Source organism: Miniopterus schreibersii, assembly GCF_964146895.1.
Source record: "Miniopterus schreibersii genome assembly, chromosome: 2".
In the NCBI taxonomy this organism is placed as follows: domain Eukaryota; kingdom Metazoa; phylum Chordata; class Mammalia; order Chiroptera; family Miniopteridae; genus Miniopterus; species Miniopterus schreibersii.
The window spans coordinates 83,735,446-83,754,574 of NC_138102.1; the positions used below are offsets into that span (position 1 = coordinate 83,735,446).

The window sequence follows — 19,129 nt, forward strand, 5'->3', positions numbered from 1 at the left end:
CGCGACGGGGCTCCGGTGCCTTTTCTCCGACGTCCGGGAGCGGCGCCTGCAGCCCCCGCCGGTTGTCCCGCCCCCTCCCCAGGCACCCGCTCGCCTTCTGCGCCCTTGCCCCACCATTGCAGGGCGGGGCAGGCGCCGGCTTGCAGGTAATTATTGCCAGCGGGGCCAGCCGGGTAAGCGGGGGTGGGCGCGCGGCGGGGGGCGGGCGGCGGGCGGCGGGGCGCGGGCTTAAAGGAGCGGCGCGGGCCCGGTGCCTGCATCCCGCGCAGCATGCCGGCGCGCGCCCCGCCTCGCCGCCCGCGGTCGCCTCTGCTGCCGCTTCTGCTGCTGTTGGTCCTGGGCGGCCGCCGCCTGCGCGCCGAGCCTGGAGACGGTGCGCAGATCTGGGCCCGCTTCGCGCGCCCTCCGGCCCCCGAGGCCGCCGGCCTCCTCTACGACACCTTCCCCGACGGCTTCCTCTGGGGCGTGGGCACCGCCGCCTACCAGACCGAGGGCGGCTGGCGGCAGCACGGCAAGGGCGCGTCCATCTGGGACACGTTCACCCACCTACCCCCAAAGCTCCCAGGCGACCCCCCGGTAGCCGGTCTGCCGTCGGGCGCCCTGGCACCGTCCCTGCCCGCCACCGGGGACGTGGCCAGCGACAGCTACAACAACGTCTTCCGAGACACTGAAGGGCTGCGTGAGCTCGGGGTCACCCACTACCGCTTCTCCATCTCGTGGGCGCGAGTGCTCCCCAATGGCAGCGCGGACGCCCCTAACCGCGAAGGGCTGCGCTACTACCGACGCCTGCTGGAGCGGCTGCGGGAGCTGGGAGTGCAGCCCGTGGTCACCCTCTACCATTGGGACCTACCCCAGCGCCTGCAAGACGCCTATGGCGGCTGGGCCAACCGCGCCCTGGCCGACCACTTCAGGGATTACGCCGAGCTCTGCTTCCGCCACTTTGGCGGCCAGGTCAAGTACTGGATCACCATCGACAACCCCTACGTGGTGGCCTGGCACGGCTACGCCACCGGGCGCCTGGCCCCCGGCGTCCGGGGCAGTGCGCGGCTTGGGTACCTGGTGGCGCACAACCTCCTCCTGGTGAGTTCGAGGGGCCAGGCGGAGGGCCACGCCGGGGACAGGGCCTCTGGAGACGCGGGGGAAAGCGGGGTGCCTGAGCCTCCAGCTCAGACGAACACATTTGCGAGGTCACCTAGGAGTCGCACGGGGCTGTGGGGGTCCGGGGGACTGAGCAGTTCAGGCTTTCCTTGGAGGGCGTGCAGTTGGGGTTGGGAATGGGAAGGAAATGCCGCTGTGGGCAGTGGGTGCGCGAATGAGTGCCCGGAGTGAGTGCCCCTTGGAGACCGTTTGTCAGATATTGGGATCAGTTTCTAGGGTGAGAAAAGGGCGCTCCTTTTAATGGGTGTAGAGGAACCCCTAGAGGTAAGGCGGGGAGGATCTGTTAATGGTAGCCGTGGGGAGAAGGAGAAGGGTGGGTGAAAGACAAGTTTGTTCAGAAGCTGCGCAGACTTCTTTACTCTCTGCTAGAGTTTGTGGGGATGGCCGGAGTTCAACGTTAATCCAATAAGATCTGTGTTGCTTGTGGCTCAGTCCACACCGGCTGCAAATGCAAAGGTGCTAAAATCGCGTATCGTGGAGAGGTGGGTTTAAATGTCTTTGGAAGTTCTTTCTCTCTAACCTTACTTAATTGGCAGGGATGTGAAAACCCTTAAAACAGCCTTAAACAAAGCTAGACATAAAAAGACATAATTACAGAATGATATAGGTTGTGTCCTCCAAGTATATTCCCAGATTGCTCTCTCCAATGGGAAGGATTCCTCCGGATGAGATCCTTAATCTGATAAAACTGATTTTAACACTCTTGTACAAAAAGCTGAATAAAATTTGGCTGTAGAAAGTGTTGATATGCCATGATGAAGTTGTCTCCCAAACAATTCTCCCTCCTTTTTCTCCTTTATTTAATGTTCAAAATTAGGTCCCTTTGATTTGAGGGTTCATAATGTCAGTTGTTGGTACACCTTGCACAGTTTTGTATCAAGAGAATATTTTATTTGTATGTACAAACATTTTAATAAAAGTGTTTAAATGTATAACTTTTGGTACTGTATTTTGGTGACTCGTGGGCCTACTGGAAGTCCTATTTTTAAAGCCACGTATTCTGAACAAATTCAAGACAGACTACTTCTGCATACTTTTCACTGAAGCTGCAGAAAATTGAGGCGCCACATAGTGGGTTATTGGGTTGGCTTAGTGCTCTGAGATGCCAGCAATGTAACAATGGCTAAGTAGGTTGTATGTCAGCTCCACAAAACCTGCTACTACAGGTCATAGAAGAGTGTTGGACGAGTTCGAAAAAAATTGAGATGTTAGTGATTTTATATTGATATATATCTTTTCATTAACATACTTCAGAACAATGCTAATAAGCTTTCTCAGTCTGGCTATCCTTTTAAGGAATCAGAAGATCCTAAGCACCACCTGTTTATGATTGTGATAGAAAAACCATGGGAAGAACTGGCCCCTCTTTTGAGGAAGACAAGCAAATTTCAATCCATACCAGAAAAAATAATAAATTAGTGGACCAGCTAGAGGACCAAATAGACCATTTCTGCAAAATTACCATTTTAGATTTAAATCATACAAGTTATATTTTTAGAGTGTATGTAATAACTCTGTGTATCTATACAAAAGTCACCAGTTGCTATTTTAGTGACTTACATGATTATTTCATATATAAAATCAAGTAGTGAGACAGCAGGAGCTTTCTGGTACTCTGGTATTTTACACAGTCAGCATGCTTTTGATTCTTATGCCCACTCTCAGCCCTTTGATTAACTTTTCAGTTATATTTTTGGATCCTTACACACACACAAACTTGCCAAACACTAACCATCCTTCCCAGAAATGCAGTGGACTCTGAATTCATAAGAAATTAGTGACAAGTGGACACTTTCTTTTGCTGATGCTGCAAACAAAATGCTGGTTGCTGTAAAACATTAATTTTGCTTTCAAATTTCTTTGGTTTGGAGCTTAGTCATTTTTGTATCTTAAGAAGTAAGTTGTCATTATCAAATAATACCTTAAATTATTTTTTTCATGAGATATTTTTATTCTGTTTTTAATATCCTTTCTTGGTGTAGTGTTGCAGGGAGGGGGATAGGGAACTTTTGACTCTACTTAAAAAGATAAAACATATTCTGCAGTTTTTGTTAATAGAACATTTCATCTAGGGCTTACATATTACTGTTAGAAGCCACTGAGCTCCTTACACATTCGTTTTTATTTGGAGATCTGATGCTAGTGAAGGATAAAGCTGGCCAGCACCCCTCCCCTGAGGTTCTGTTCTGTGCTTCCACTCCTTTAAAAGTAGGCTAAGGGACCACCTGAGGACATTGGAAATTTGACCCCCCCCCCCCCCACACACACACACCCTCAGAGGTTCAAGAATCATTGGTGGGATGGAAGACAGGAGGCAGGTCAAACTACAGGATGAATAATGAGGGAATGTGCTCATAATGGAGGTCTCCATGTTCCTTTGTGGGTTCCTGATACTGGGATAAACCGAGAGGGTGGGGGGAGGGAGAGAGAGATGGAGAGAGAAAGAAACATAGCATTTAGAACTGAAAGAATTTCCCTGCAGAGCTATGGGAGGCTGGGCTGCTTTGCTCATCTGAGTACAACACAGAAAGAGAACACACCTTTTCTCTCTGATTTGAAGAGGGACTGTGTGTCTTCACAGCTCTTGAAAGATGGTCTTTTGAACCCCTGAAAAACAAGCATTGATGCCTATAGTTAAGAGTTCAGCCTCTGAGTTTTTGCTCTGCCCATAGTTTCCTGAGAGGAACAGGACTGAGTTGAAGATACACATGGGCCTCCCAAGGAGTCTTGCCTATGTCTGTACAGCCCAACTGTGGAAAAAGACAACTTATTTCACTTAAGGAGGTGAGGCCAGGAGATGTTACTTTGGGCATTGATGTATAGTACAAACATGATGGGTACTGAGTGTTTACATGTGCATCAACATCCGTGCTCATGTCTTAGCTGACTTGTCTGCAACATTTGTCTAGACGCTCTTATCTCTTCCTTGACACACCTCCTCAACTCCTCTTCCAGAACCCCACTCTCTCTTGCTTCTCTTCTCAGCTCACTGGTGATACCTTCTCAGTTCCCTCTGCTTATGCCTCCTCACTTTGTCTCTGATATTGGCATGCCCAGGACTTCACCCCGGGGCCTGTTCTCTAGATTCACGCCAAGTGATTTCTTTGAATACTCTCTATATCCTGATGACAGCAGACTTTGAGTTTCCAGCCAGAACTTCTTCCCTGAGCTCTGGATATGTATCTGTCTGCCTTCTCCACTTAGATGTCCAATAGGCATGTCACGTTGAACACATCCAAATGCAAACTCCTGTTTTTCCCCATCTCCGTTATGGCAACTGCTCTTTCAGTTGGTTGAGCCACAAACATTAACTCCTCCCTTTCTCCCACATCTTATTTTTAATCCATCAACAGATTTGACAGCTCCAACTACCTTCAAAATGTATCCAGAATCCAACCACTTCTCTCCCTATTTAAAGTTACAGTCAGAGCACCCATCAGATTCTGCCAAGATAATTGGAATAGCTTCCTAGCCGATGTCCTTGCTTCTGCCCTCACCCCTTGCAGTGTACTGTGATGGATAATCTCAAGGATATTGTTATATGGGAACCAGATAAAGTTCCTTGTTTATGAAAATCTCACCTTCAAGAACCAGCTAATTTGCTCCCTTCGGTCCCACACCTGAATGCTATTTCTTCCTTCTGTGGAATCCCACAATGCTTCATTTTGATGGCTCCTACCACGTTGTTCCCTTATTTAACCATTTACCTCCTTACACCATTTCACTTGCTGGGCATTTCCTTAAGTGAGGAAACCATGTTCACTTCATCTATCCTAAAATGCCATCTTTCCCTTGGTAGGTGCTCAGCAAATGACTTTTAACTGTTTAATAGACTGACGCTGCCTTTATGAATGATGCTTCTAGGATTTATTCTCTTTGTCAGTCTTTCTGGCTACTTTCCACTGGGAAGTACCAAATCCTAACCAGATAGGAAAATCAGTAAACATAATGGGGCAGAATTTGACAATTTCAGTAAAAGCTTAAGGTTCATCATCAAATTGATGATTCCATTGTAAAAATTTCCAAGTAATTATATTTAGTTAAAAAACTATCTATAATCACTATGGAACTTTATGAAGAAGTTTTCAGAATGAGAGGTAGGGGAAGTCTCCTGGCTGGATTTAGGAGCATGAATTGGAAGTTGCTTTGTTTTCTGGTTGAATTTTCATTCCCCAAGTAATAGGAGAGGCAATTTATCTACTAGATACATGCTCAAATTATATATGCTATGTGCTTTTGGGAAGCACTGTAACCATTTTCCTCTAATTAAAATGTATTTAGTACCTGGATGCAATAACCAACTGGGTTGAAACTATGTATTTTACAGAATGCTACTAAATTCAATTGCATGTTTAATCAGAAATAGTTAAAATATCTCCCAAAGAGCTTGATCACTCCTCTTTGAATACCTGATTGAACAAAGTGTTTCTTGAAGGTTACAGTCAAGTCCAAGAAAAAAATTAAGAATAGAAAAAGAAGTAAAAATTTAAAATCGTAGCAATGTTTAACAATGTCGATTATTTTGAGTTGAAGAAAAGAGGCAAAATACAGATTACTAAGCATTCAAATAATGTCATTGTGCATTTCTTAAGTACAAAATGAATGAGTGCACAATTGTATTACCTGGGTATGTAGTTAGTCATGACTTTTGCACATAGATGTCTTCTGAGTTATCTTAATTTTTCAAACAATATGATTGCTCTAAGTCAGAATTTTATTATAATTAATTTGTACGAAAGGTGCCTTTCTTTCAATGGATGTTATCTTTTAAAGCATAAAGTAAACTTTAGCTGTAGGAGGAGAATAGAATACATATCTATTGGGAGGACAAGAAATAAAGAATGAGTGAATAAAAATACATACTGTTACTGAATCCTCCAAGATCACATCTTCTGAGGAAACTCCAAAGTTGTATTTGCAATTTCTACTTAAACAGATAAGCATAATCTACCGTTTATATACTCTTATCTTGACATATATGGGTACAAAGTTAATTTGAAGGATCGCTATACTTCTTCTCTCCATTATCTAGGGATAAACTCTTATTTATCCTACAAAGAGTTGACATAAATACTCCTATTTTGTGATAACAGAATGGATCATATACTTATTTGTAATTCCTTGAGATTATAGACTACATATCATATTTATTTAAAAATTTTAAGTGCTTATTTTAGCCCTTGGAACAGAGGAAATATTCAATGCAATATTTAATGAATGAATACAGATGTAAAATGATCTGTACTTGTTTCAATATGCCATTTTTCTTTCTTGCAGATTGGATAGTTACAGTCTGCTTCTTCACACAGTGTCTAGGAGGGAATTTTAGAGTTAGGAAGAATGGAAAAAATTCCCTCCTAGATAGGTTTATGACCTTTGTGCATTTCCAGGACAAATAATATCCCAATTTCCTCCACTGCACAGGGAAGGAGCAGAAGGGGAAGAATGTGGCTGACCTGGAGGCTGTACCATCCTTTCCACTCACATTCTATTGGCAGTACCCAGTCATATGGTGTAAAGAGCCTGGGAATTATTGTCTGTTGTGGAGCCCTGTGCTCAGTGAATAATTTTATTATGTTGAAATCAGGTGGAAACAAACCATTCAGGGCAACCAGCCACCTCTGCCACACTGCCTACCTCCGAGATATATCGTGAGAATTAAAATCATGTATGTCAACATATTTTGAAAAATATAAAGAGCCCCACAAAAGTGAGGTATGAATTTATTATCGATAATAATAATGGCAAAAGTACTGGAGAAATGATCCTCTTGAGCTGTTTAGAAGAAAGAAATTAGATAAATGCTTAGAAATTAGAAACTGTTGTCTCACTTCTTCTTTTGCAACATGTAGCATGCAGTGGGATGAAGTCTTTGAAAATTTTTTAGTAGTATTTGGTTAAATATTTTCAAGAAATAACTGATTTTATATAAAACATAGTATTACCAAGTAACTTTTCTGGACACAGCTTGATGTTTATATTTTTTAAATTAAAAAAAATAAATTATTTTTAGAGAGAGAGGAAGGGAGGAGAGAAAGATAAATGTGAGAGAAAAACATCAATTGACTGCCTCCTCCATGCCTCCTACCAGAGATAGAGCCTGCAACCCAAGGCATGTGCCCTGACTGGGAATCAAACCAGCAACCTTTCAATGCACAGGATGACTTCTAACCAGCTGAGCCACATGGGCCAGGGCTGGACACAACTTGATATTTAAAAGAAGTATATTCAGTTTATTATTGATATAATTTCATATATTGACTAAAGGTAAATATTTAGTAAACTCTTGTGGCCCCAGTCTGAATATATATATTTTTATCAATAACATTATTGTTTAAAGTATGAATGTCAGAACATCATCTCTGAATCAATATCATAGTTAGATAAAATACTCAAACTGAGAGCAGTGATATACATTAAATTTAAGCAAACATTTCTATGTCTGTAAGTGCACTTTTATTTGATGATTAGAATGCTAGAATTAGAAGGGACCAGGGGATTCCAGGTCCAATTTCTTCCCAGGAAAAACTCCTTGTAGTGGCCCTCGTGGGGTGCTCCAGCTTCTACTGCACTATTTGCTGCAAGAGGAACTCGGTACCACTCCATTTTACCTTTATATTGAATGAAAACCTGCCTCTGTACTGGACTTAAAGAATAAAACAAATTGTTTTTTGAAGAGGCAGCTTTTCAAATATCTGAAAAAGCCACTATGTTTTTCAGGTATGTTGCTGAATGGTGAAACAAATGTGACCCAAGAGAGGCCCTTTTATCTTCTGACACTTGAGGATAAGGTGGGGAAGGAGATGGAAAACTTGACCTTTCTATCTACTCAGTGGGGTGGGTCATGGTCTTCCAGAAACCAAGCAATCTCAGATTGTCTGTGGGACACACCTCTGTCCCATCTTCCTTAACAAGGGGCTGCTGGTGAGGATAGATGACTGAGGATGAGGGACCCCATGTCTCTGGTCTCTGGACCCTGAAGAGAATTGGAACTACTGTGCCTCAGATGCATTTAGAGGTTTTTTATGTCAGGGACGAGGAGGTGGCCCCAAAACCACAACTGAGGGGAGGGGAGGGGAATGCATGTCACATTTGGGAACGCATGACACCTCCTCCCCACTTGACTCCCCCTTCTCTCTGGATTCTTCATTGAAAGGTCCTCTCCCTCTTGGTGACCTGCATTCTTCCTCAGTGTCTGGCCTTCCTCGGCAGAGGTGGAGGCAAAGGTGATAGGGGTCTGTCATCTTGGGCTCAGGTACATTCTCCTTGATATTATCTGAGGTCAAATATAACTCTGTAGCATGGTTATTTCTTTACTAAAAGCACACTGGGCTTCCTGAGAGATTCCGTGCCCTCCTATTTATTAATGTGGACTGTGCTCACTGTGAACAAGTCACCTGGCCCCTTTCTTCACCTCATAACCAGGTCACATTGCACAGCTCTCAGCATAGAGGGCAAAAGATTGTCTCTGGGTCTGCAGGTTTGCCCCAGCTCTAGAGGGGGCTAGGATCCAGAGGGTGGGGAACGATCTGGCAGTTTAGTCTGGTGAACCAGCAATCTTTTGGTGCAGCCAAGGACACCCAACCAACTGTGAGCCACACTGGCCAGGGCTGTTGTTTATTTTTGGACTTTAAATCTTATTAAATTTCTTCTTCAATGTGCAGAGATAAGAGGAGAGTTCCCACAGATGGGTGATTCTTAAAAATTGGAAATAACCTAAATATATTTAAGTGATCAGTTAAAGAAATAGTGGTACACATGTCCAGTGGAATAGTATTTGGCTATTAAATTGTCAATGTATGGTCATTAAAAGTCACACACAAAAAAGCCAGTTATATTATGCTTCTTCCATATCTCTGTTGTATGGAAGTATGACTAAGTAGTAAGCACTTTACTGCTCTTCAGCTGTGCTGGGCTCTCTGCCTCCTGTCCTTTCCCCCAGGTCCCTTCCTTGACATGCTGAAGCCTAGGTTTGATATTCCTGCTTTCTGCTTTGTAAAATCTCATCCTACCCTCTTTTAGCACATTTATTGAAATTATTTGTCTTCCCACAAAAGCCCTCAGGTTTGAGATGCCAGGAGCCATGTTTGTCTTGTTTTCCATTTTATACCGACAGTCTTCCAGGGCCCAGAGAGAGGAAGCATGCAGGTATTTGTGGAATGAATGAAAGAATGCACACACACCCTGGCTTCCCCCCAGAGGTGAAGGAAAAAAGGAAAATGTTAACAGTGCATTATTACTGAACTGTGGGATTAAAGGCGATTCTTTCATTTTGTTCTGATTATCTGGATTCTCTAATTTTTCTCTAAGTAAAATGTATTGTTTTGTGATGAGAAATAGTAAGCAGTGTTTCCCGTAAAAGATGGCAGATTGTATTTACCCATCTAATTATTTTCTCTCTTGAAACCCAATAAACTTTGGTAAAGAAATGGTTAAAACAAAGAAAGAAAGAGGGAGGAGGAAGAAGAGAGAGTAGGAGAGAAGGGAGAGGAAGAAAGAGCCACAGAGATGGACGAGAGCAAAGTAGCAGCAGCATTTTAGAAGCTGAAAAGCAGATGGTGAAGCTATTGACTTAGAAGACCTAAGAAAGCTGACTGCTACGTTGGCAGTGGGAGAAGCAAAGAACCTATCCCAAGTTGCATAACCTTCAAGAGTCACAGAGGGTAGGAAGACCAGATACTTTGGAACTGGAGGGCATGGGAGAGAGTGTAACATGAGAATTGGTTGTAAGCTATTTAAGAAACAACTAGATTTTTAGGTCCCTTCCCTAATTCCTCATTGCTGGGCATCTGCCCCCTCTTCAGTCAGAGAGAAAACCAGAAGTTAATTTTTTGGAGAATATAAAATGGGAGGTATCTGAACTGAGAGACACCAGACACATTTGAAGTCATGAGCACTATATTGAAAATAAGCATTAAGTTAACATGAGCAACTGAAAGCTGAAGACTCTCCCACCCCCAGCTCAAACCCCCGTACCAGCCCTCTTCTCCCACCATGCTTTCAGAATGGTGGCAGCGTGATTTTGCCCTCCAGGTAGAGATTGGAAGAGTCTTCTCCAGGGAATCTGATGAGCTCCTGAGGAAAGACCTAAGGTGCTGATCCTACAGGTTCCACAACATATATCAGAGACAGATCACTCTGCAGTGAAGCTCAAAGTCAACAGACCCTACCGACATGCTCAGACCTTCCAATTGGGTATTTTGTTTCTCATTCTTAAAGATGAGTAGACAGTCAAGAATCAACAGACATCTGAGAAAAACTTCCAACATGAAAGATTGAGACCCATACAAATAAACAAAACAGAAAAGCAACTTGGAGGAAACAAATTATGCAGGGAGAAATATCAACTAAAACAAACAACACAGTCAAAAGGTACAAATATCTAGTTATAAAATAAATTAAATCATGGGATGTAATGTATAGCATGGTGACTATAGTTAATAATTTTGTATTGTGTATTTGAAAATTGCTAAGAGAGTAGATCTTAAAAGTTCTCATCACAAGAAAAAATATCATAATTATGGAGATGGATGTTAACTTGACTTATTGTGGTGATCATTCCATAATACATACAATGTTGAATCATTATGTTATACAGCTGAAACTAATATAATGTTATATGTCAATATGTCAAGTATCTGAATAAAATAAATATTTTAAACACCCAATAAATATTTAAAGAGAGAAGAAAAGATACTGCGTCTAGAAAATAAGAATAGGATAACAAAATATGGGGGTAGGGAGGAAACACTTGGAAATTAAATACATTATAGCAGAATTGAAAAAAAATAATGGGTTGGAAAATAAAGGCAATAAAGTCTCTCCAAGAACAGAGTAAGAAGGCAAAGAGATGGAAAATAGTAGAAAAAAGTAAGAAAATGTAGTGGACCAGCCAGAGGTCCAACATTCAAATAACAGGGATTCCAGAAAGAGAGTATGGCAGGTACTGTAGAGTGTTATGCCAGCGGCCCTTCTTGAATCATGTCGCTAAGCATTCATGCCTTGTGTACTTGCCTCCCGTAGAATGTGGGCTTGACCATGTGATTTATTTCATTCAGTAGGACAGTAGTTAGTATGATACAAACAAAAGCTTGATAAATACATTCACATTAGAATGTTTCTTCTTGGATCACTTCTTAAAAGACAGCTTCAGTAGTTGGGCTAGGTTACTGAAAGATGAGAAGCCATATGAAGAGAGACTTTGTGGGATTTAAAAATGGCTTGGACATTCTTGCCCCAATTGAGATCTCTGTTAAATATAGCCATATGAGTAACCTCTTTGATGTTACATGGGGTAGAAGAGCTATCAGCTAAGCCCAGTTAACCCACAGAGTCAAGAGAAATAATAAATCCATGTTACTTCAGTACCCTAATTGGGGTGGTTAGTTTGATAGCAATAGAGAGCTAAAATAAAGAGAAAGGAAATAATGAAGTAATTTAAAATAATTTTTCCTAGAATGGAGGGCATGGATTTCCATACTGAATGCAAAGTACTATGGGAATCATTACAGAGCATACCTGCTGTGTTATTGCAGGGTCTTTCCTCCTAGGGACTCGGCCACCTCTTTGGCTGTCTGCAACCTCTTTGGGTTACAGATCTGGCAATTGGCTGTATGGGAACTGAGCAAGTGATCATGGATTTTTATTTTGCCATACTTTATCTGTCTGTGCTAGCAACCCATTGGACCATTCCATTGTAATGGTATTTGTGGCCTCCTGGCTTCTGGCTTTAAATGCTATCCACTACCTGCTTGTTCTCTGTTACTTCAGAGTCTCATAATGTCCATGGATGGTAATAAGCCCAATTCTGTGACCCAATACTATCAACCCTGGAGGAGCACCACCACTGAATTTCTTAGTGATGCTGGTGGCCCTTGACAAGCACATTCATGATGGCCTTGGTAAATGGTGTGTCTCCTTCCCTGGCATTCCTGTGGTGGGTTGTTTGGCCTCACATAATATATCCATTCCAGCAAGTCTACTTGTCTCAGCTTCTTTTAGTTCTTCCTCTACCAGCTGTCAGGGCAACTCAAGCATTTCTGCCCACTCAGCATTGGCCATCACTTTTTCTAGGCTTCTCAGAGCCATCCTAGCAGCAAGATTTTTTTTGCCCATTCCCTGGAGTCACTGCCAAAGCATTAAAGGACACTTCTGGAGAACGTGCACCCTAGTCATTGAATTCTGTCTCATCCTGTCTTATATTCCAGGCCCTTGGTCAAAGACCCTCACAATTCAATCCCTGGGGTTTTGGCCAGTACATGCTAAATCTTGAAGCTACTTTAATACATAACATCTTTTTCCCTCTATCAGGCCTTGCTGTTTCCAGGTGGGTTATACTGGGATTTAACCCTAGTTAGTGTGGCCTGTCAGCCCCTAAGGGGGGACAATTGTTACCTTTTAGGCATGAGCCCTCTTTAGCATAGGGATGTGCTATCTCTTACTAGGGAAGGCTGGGCCATCTCTGTAAGCTCCAAGTGTTTCAAGGGGTCTAAAGAGCCCAGCTCCTCGGGGGCTTCAACTTCATCAGTAGTTATTGGCCTATTCAGGTTTTCTGACTTCTGATTGTGTTTTGGAAGGTTCTATTTTTCTAGGAATTTGTCCATTTTATCCAGGTTGTCCAGCTTGTTGGCATATAGTTGTTCATAGTATTTTCTTATAATCCTTTGTATTTCCGTTGGGTTGTTACTTCATCTCTTTTGTTTCTAATTTTGTTTATTTGGGTCCTCTCTCTCTATTTCTTGATGAGTCTGGTTAAAGGTTCATCAATCTTATTTATCTTTTCGAACAATCAGCTCTTGGTTTCATTGATTATTTGTAGTTTTTTTAGTCTCTATGTCATTTATTTCCACTCTCATCTTTACTATTTCCTTCCTTCTACTTTGGGCTTTTCTTGTTGTTTTCTTTCTAAGTTGTAGGGCTGGATAGTTTATTAGGAGTTTTTCTTGTTTTTTGAGGTAGGCCTGTAGTGCTATGAATTTCCATCTCAGGGCTGCTTTCACTGTGTCCCATAGATTTTGGGTTGTGTGTCCATTTTCATTTATTTCCAAAAAGTTTTTGATTTCTTCTGTGATCTCTTTGGTAACTCATTCATTGTTTAATAACATGCTATTTAGCCTCCATGTGTTTCAGTGTTTTTATTGTAGTTGATTTCTAATTTCATGCCATTGTGATCTGAGAAGATGCTTGATATGATTTCAGTCATCTTGAACTTGTAGAGACTTGTTTTGTGGCCTAACATGTGTTCTATCTTTGTGAATGTCCTATGTGCACTTGAGTACAATGTATATTCTGTAGCTTTGGGGTGAAATGTTCTCTAAATGTCAATTAAATCCATCTGATCTAGTGTGTCATTTAAGACCACTCTGCCCTTGTTGATTTTTTTGTCTAGAAGATCTGTCCAATGATGTCAGTAGGGTGTTAAAGTCTCCTACTATGATTGTCTTGCTGTCAATCTCTCCTTTAAAATCCTCCAGAGGATTTTTTATGTATTTGGGGTCTCCTATATTGGGTGCATATATGTTTACCAGGGTTATAGCCTCTTGTTGGATCGACCCCTTTAGTAATATGTAGTGACCTTCATTGTCTCTTGTTATGGCTTTCATTTTGAAGTCTATTTTGTCAGATATGAGTATTGCGATCCCAGCTTCTTTTTCATTTCTGTTTGCATGGACATTTTTTTCCCATCCTTTCAGTTTCTTCCTGTGTGAGTCCTTTGTTCTGAAGTGGGTCTCTTGTAGACATCATATATATGGGTCATGTTTTCTTATCCATTCAGCTACCATATGTCTTTTGATTGGTAACACTTAACCCATTTACATTTATGGTTATTATTGATAGGTACTTATTTGTTGCTATTCTTTTTTTATGTCTGTGTTCCTCTCTTTCTCTATATTTCTTCTTCCTCTTCTTAGCATTTCTTGTAGTGCTGGTTTCATAGTAATAAATTTCTTTAGCTTTTTTTTTGTCTGTGAAGCTGTTTATTTCACCATCTATTTTGAATGATAGCCTTGCTAGGATAGAATAGTCTTGGATTCAGTCCCTTAATTTTTTATTACATTGAATACTTCATGTCACTCCCTTCTGGCCTGAAGTGTTTCTATTGAGGAATCAGCTGCCATTCTACTGAGAGCTCCCTTGTAGGTAACTTTCTGCCTCTCTCTTGCTGCTTTTAAGATTCTTTCTTTATCTTTAATGTTTGCCATTTTAATTATGATGTGTCTAGGTGTGGATCTTTTAGGGTTCATTTTGATTGGGACTCTGTGTTTCCTGAACTTGAGTGACTTTTTCCTTCACCAGGTTATGGAAGTTTTCTATCATTCTTTAAACACCTTCTCTAGTCCTTGCTTGGATTGTTCTCCTTCTGCCACGCCTACAATGCAGATGTTGTTATGTTTCATGTTGTCCCAAAGCTCCTTAAACTGTCCTCCTTTAAAAATATTTTTTCTAATTGCTGCTCTGATTGGGTGTTTTATTCCACCTTTTGTCTAATTTGCTGATTCAGTCCTCAAATTCTTCTAATCTACTGTTGATTCCTTCCAATGTATTATTTATTTCAACTATGTGATTCTTCATTTATTCTTCAATAAATATGTTAAAATGCAGTCCTTATCTAATTATTCAAGTAGCAATTATACTATCTTCTATATAAGCTACTTTTCTTCTTCTTCACCTAAACAGTATCGTAAGATGATCTGGCAATTTTCAAAATTATTACATCCAGAAGTAGGCCTATTGTGTTCCCAGATAAGCTATGCAATATAATAAAAAATTATTTGAGGTCATTTTGGCAGATTTATTTTTTGAATCCAGATTACCTCCTCATTATCTTTACTTTCTCAGAACTGGTGTATTTTTTAAAAAACTTTTTATTGAATTTATTCCTGTGACATTGGTTAATAAAATTATATAGTTTTCAGGGAGATTAAAGATGGCAGTAGACTGAGTGGAAGCTACACTGACACTCTACCGGGACCAAACTGGAATTACAACTAAAGTATAGAAAAACCGTCCTGAATAATCTACTGCAACTGAAGACAAGCTGGAGACAACCCTCATAACCAAGGAGGAAAAGTGGAGACCACATACAGACTGGTAGGAAATGCAGAAGCACAAGAGGGCTGGCTGGGCTCCCACAGGCAGCAGCTGAAGGTCCAGAGGGATATGTCAGCTGTAGGGAATTCCCTCTGGGGCCTAAACCCCAGGCTGGGCTTCCCAACCAAGAGCAACAGAACTGGGAAAGGTGCCCACATAACATCTGACTGTGAAAAGCAGCCAGGTTTCTGTCTGGCAGGGAGAGATGGCTGGAAATGCAGGCACCCTTTTAAAAAGCCACAGCACAAAGTTTTGTGTGCAGCCACTTACCTTGGGCTCTAGCAAAGGGCAGGCAGAGTGAACTGGACCTGTGTGAGGAGAATCTAGGGTTATGGGCTCTGGAGATAGACCTCAGAGGGCACCCCTCCCAGATTCCTGTGTCTTAAGTCATTTCCCCATACTGAAGAGGCAGACATTTACCTTCTAAGCAGCTTTTGCCTGAGGGGGAGGCAGTTGCCCCACCCTGCTTGAAAACTTCTTGCCTTATCCCCTGGAGTTTCTATAGTGTGAAGCACGTTAAGAGACTGATAACAGTCAGCTGCCCCACCCTGTGGAGTTGCTATAGCCTGAGGCTCATTAAGAGAATCAGATTAATCAGCCTGCAGACAGAGGCAAATGTCAGAGTGCTTTGAGCCTTTGCCTGATCAGCTTCTGGACCCCTGCCTTGGAAAAGCAGACTTTGATGTGCATCTTGGTTCTGTCCAAACACACCCAGCCTCAACAGAGGGGACCTCAAGCTGTGGTTTGTTGATAGCTCCAAACAGGGTACTCAAGGCCAGTCACAACAGCATCTGACATTGGCCTGCACCAGAGACCTTCCAAAAAGACTGAGAGTCCTAGCAGGCCTACCTAATACATAGAAACAAACTCAAATAGGCAGCCAAAATGGGGAGGCAAAGAAACAAGCCTCAAATGAAAGAACAAGAGAAGTCTCCAGAAAAAGAGCTAAATGAAATGGAGATAAGTAATCTAGCAGATATAGAGTTCAGAATACTGATTATAAGGGTGCTCAACTGCAAGAAAAAAGATATGGAAACTATGAAAAATAACCAGTCAGAAATCAAGAATGACATAGCAGAAATAAATAATATATTGGAAGGAATAAATAACAGAATAGAGAAAGCTGAGGATTGGATCAGCAAATTAGGAGACAGGTTAGAAAAAGTCACTCAATCAGAGATCCATAAAGAAAAATCAATTAAAAAACAGAACAGTCTAAGGGAGCTGTGGGACAACATGAAATGTAACAATATTTGCATCAAAGGAGTGCCAGAAGAGGTTGAAAATAAGCAAGGGTTAGAGAACCTGTTTGAGGAAATAATGGCATAAATCTTCCCTAACCTGGTAAAGGAAAAAGTCACGGAGAATCCCAAGCAAGAAGAATCCAAAGAGGCCCATGCCTAGACACCTCATAATTAAAATGCCAAAAATTCAAGTCAGCGAATTCTTGAAGGCTGCAAGAGAAAAGCAATCTATTACCTACAAAGGAGTTCCCACAAGGCTGTTATCTGATTTTTCATCAGAAATTCTACAGACCAGAAGGGAATGGCATGAAGTACTCAGGCAATGCAAAACAAGTATCTGAACCCAAGACTATGCTATCCAGCAAGGCTATCGTTAAAAATAGATGGTGAAATAAAGAGCTTCCCAAACAACAAAAGGCTAACGGAGTTTATCACCACAAAGCCAGCATTGCAGGAAATGTTAAAGGGACTGCTGAAATTAGAAGTAGAAATAGAGAAACATAGGCATAAAGAATTAAAATGGCAGTAAATAAAGACCTATCAATAATTACCTCAAGGACTTTAAGGGAGAGATCAACAGCAATACAGTCATAGTCATGGACTTCTACACCCCACTAACTTCACTGAATAGATTTTCCAAACAAAAAGTCAATACAGAAACAGAGACTAAATGGCACACTAGATCAGATGGATTTAATTGATGTTTACAGAACATTTCACCCCAAAGTTACAGAATATATATTCTTCTCAAGTGCACATGGGTCATGCTCAAAGATAGACCACACGTTAGGATACAAAGCAAGTCTCTACAAGTTCAAGAAGATTGACATCATATCAAGCATCAGATCACAATGGAATGAAATTTTAAATCAAGTACAGTAAAAACACTCAAAAACATTCAAACATATGGAGGTTAAATAGCATGTTCTTAAACAATGAATGGGTTACCAATAAGATCAAGAAAGAGATCAAAAACTTCCTCGAAACAAATGAAAATGAACACACAACAACCCCAAATCTATGGGACACAGCAAAAGCAGTCCTAGGAGGGAAGTTCATAACACTACATCCTACCTCTAAAAGCAAGAATTTTTTTTTTTTTTTTAATATATCTTTATTGATTACAGACATAGGAAAGGAGAGGGAGAGAGAGAGAGAGAGAAAACATCAATGATAAGAGAGTCATTGATCGGCTACCCCCTGCATGCCCCCGACTGGGGATCGAGCCTGCAACCTGGGCATGTGCCCCGACCGGGAATCAAACCCGGATCACCTGGTCGACACAACCACTGAGCCATGCCTGGCCAGGCACAAGAAAAATTTTTAGTAAACTATCTAACCCTGCAACTTAAAGAACTAGAAAGCTCCCCTGTGAAGCTGTCTGGAGCAGGGCTTTTGTTTACTGGGATTTTTTTTTTTATTACTGCTTCGATTTCATCAGTTATTATTCGCCTATTCAGCTTTTCTGATTCTTCCTGATTCAGTTTTACATGATCTCATGCATATGTGGAATCTAATAAACAAAATAGACTGAGGGACAAAATAGATCCACAGACATAGAAGCATGGAACAGACTGATGAATCTCAGTGGGAAAGTGGGGGTGGGGGACTGGATGGAGAGAGATTAATCAAAGAATTGATATGTATATATGCATAACCCATGGGCACAGACAATAGTGTGGTAAAAGCCTGGGGGGGTGCGGATGTGGGGTGGACAGGATCAATGGGGGAAATAGGAGGGATATCTATGATACTTTCAATAATAAAGATAAATTAATAAAAATTATATAGGTTTCAAGTGTATAAGTCTGTAACGCATCATCTATAAATTGTATTGTGTATTCGCCTGTCAGGAACCAGCCTGAAAGACGAACAAACCTGAGTTCAAGGGGTGGGAATGGAAGAGACAAACGCAGTTATGGGATCAGGAGGGCTGCCCTCCAATGAGGTGCAGCAGCCTCAAATGGCTTCAACGCCTTTATTATATAGTGAGTAACAAACAACTGGTAAGGAAGTGAAGGTGATACAAAGTAGTTCTTTCATGGCTGCACAAACACACTTTCAGTGTAAACATCCTGCCTCCTGCATGAGCTCAGACCTTTGTAACTATCTTCATTTCGGCTCCCCACAGGAACCTGCCGGGAGGGTTGAGTCCCTGGCTCCAGGCCCTCAGGCTGCGTGGACCATGTCCAGACACATAGCGGGCTCTCAATATCAAGGGTAATTGTGGGGAGGGTCGAGTCCCTGACTCCAGACCCTCAGGAGGCATGGACCGTGTCCAGACACATCACCGGCTCCCAACATTCACCATCCAATGTTGTGTCTTTCTGTCACCATTTATTCCCCCTATATCCTCGTCTACCTACCTCCAACTCCCTTTACACTCTTGTCACCATACTCTTGCCAGTGTCTATGAGGGGCTTTTTCACTTAATCCCTTCGCCTTTTTCACCCAGTCCCCCAACATCCCTCCCCTCTGACAGCCGTCTATCTCTTCTCTGTATATATGAGTCTGTTCCTATTTTGTTTGTTAGTTTACTTGGTTTATTAGATTCCACATATAAGTAAAATTATATGGTATTTGTCTTTCTCTGACTGGCTTATTTCATTTAGTATAATACTTTTCAGGTTTATCCA

At 41.8% G+C, this 19,129-nt stretch overlaps 1 protein-coding gene across 1 annotated transcript in view; it reads left to right on the forward strand.

The window, feature by feature from the left end:
• Window positions 1-246: 246 nt before the first annotated feature.
• KL (klotho) overlaps window positions 247-19,129 on the forward strand; it is a 56,992-nt gene continuing 38,109 nt past the window's right edge. Inside the window, exon 1 of the mRNA XM_081128150.1 lies at window positions 247-1,080. Coding sequence (XP_080984276.1) covers window positions 271-1,080 — 810 coding nt within the window. The 5' untranslated portion in view covers window positions 247-270. The remainder of the gene's footprint in view (window positions 1,081-19,129) is intronic.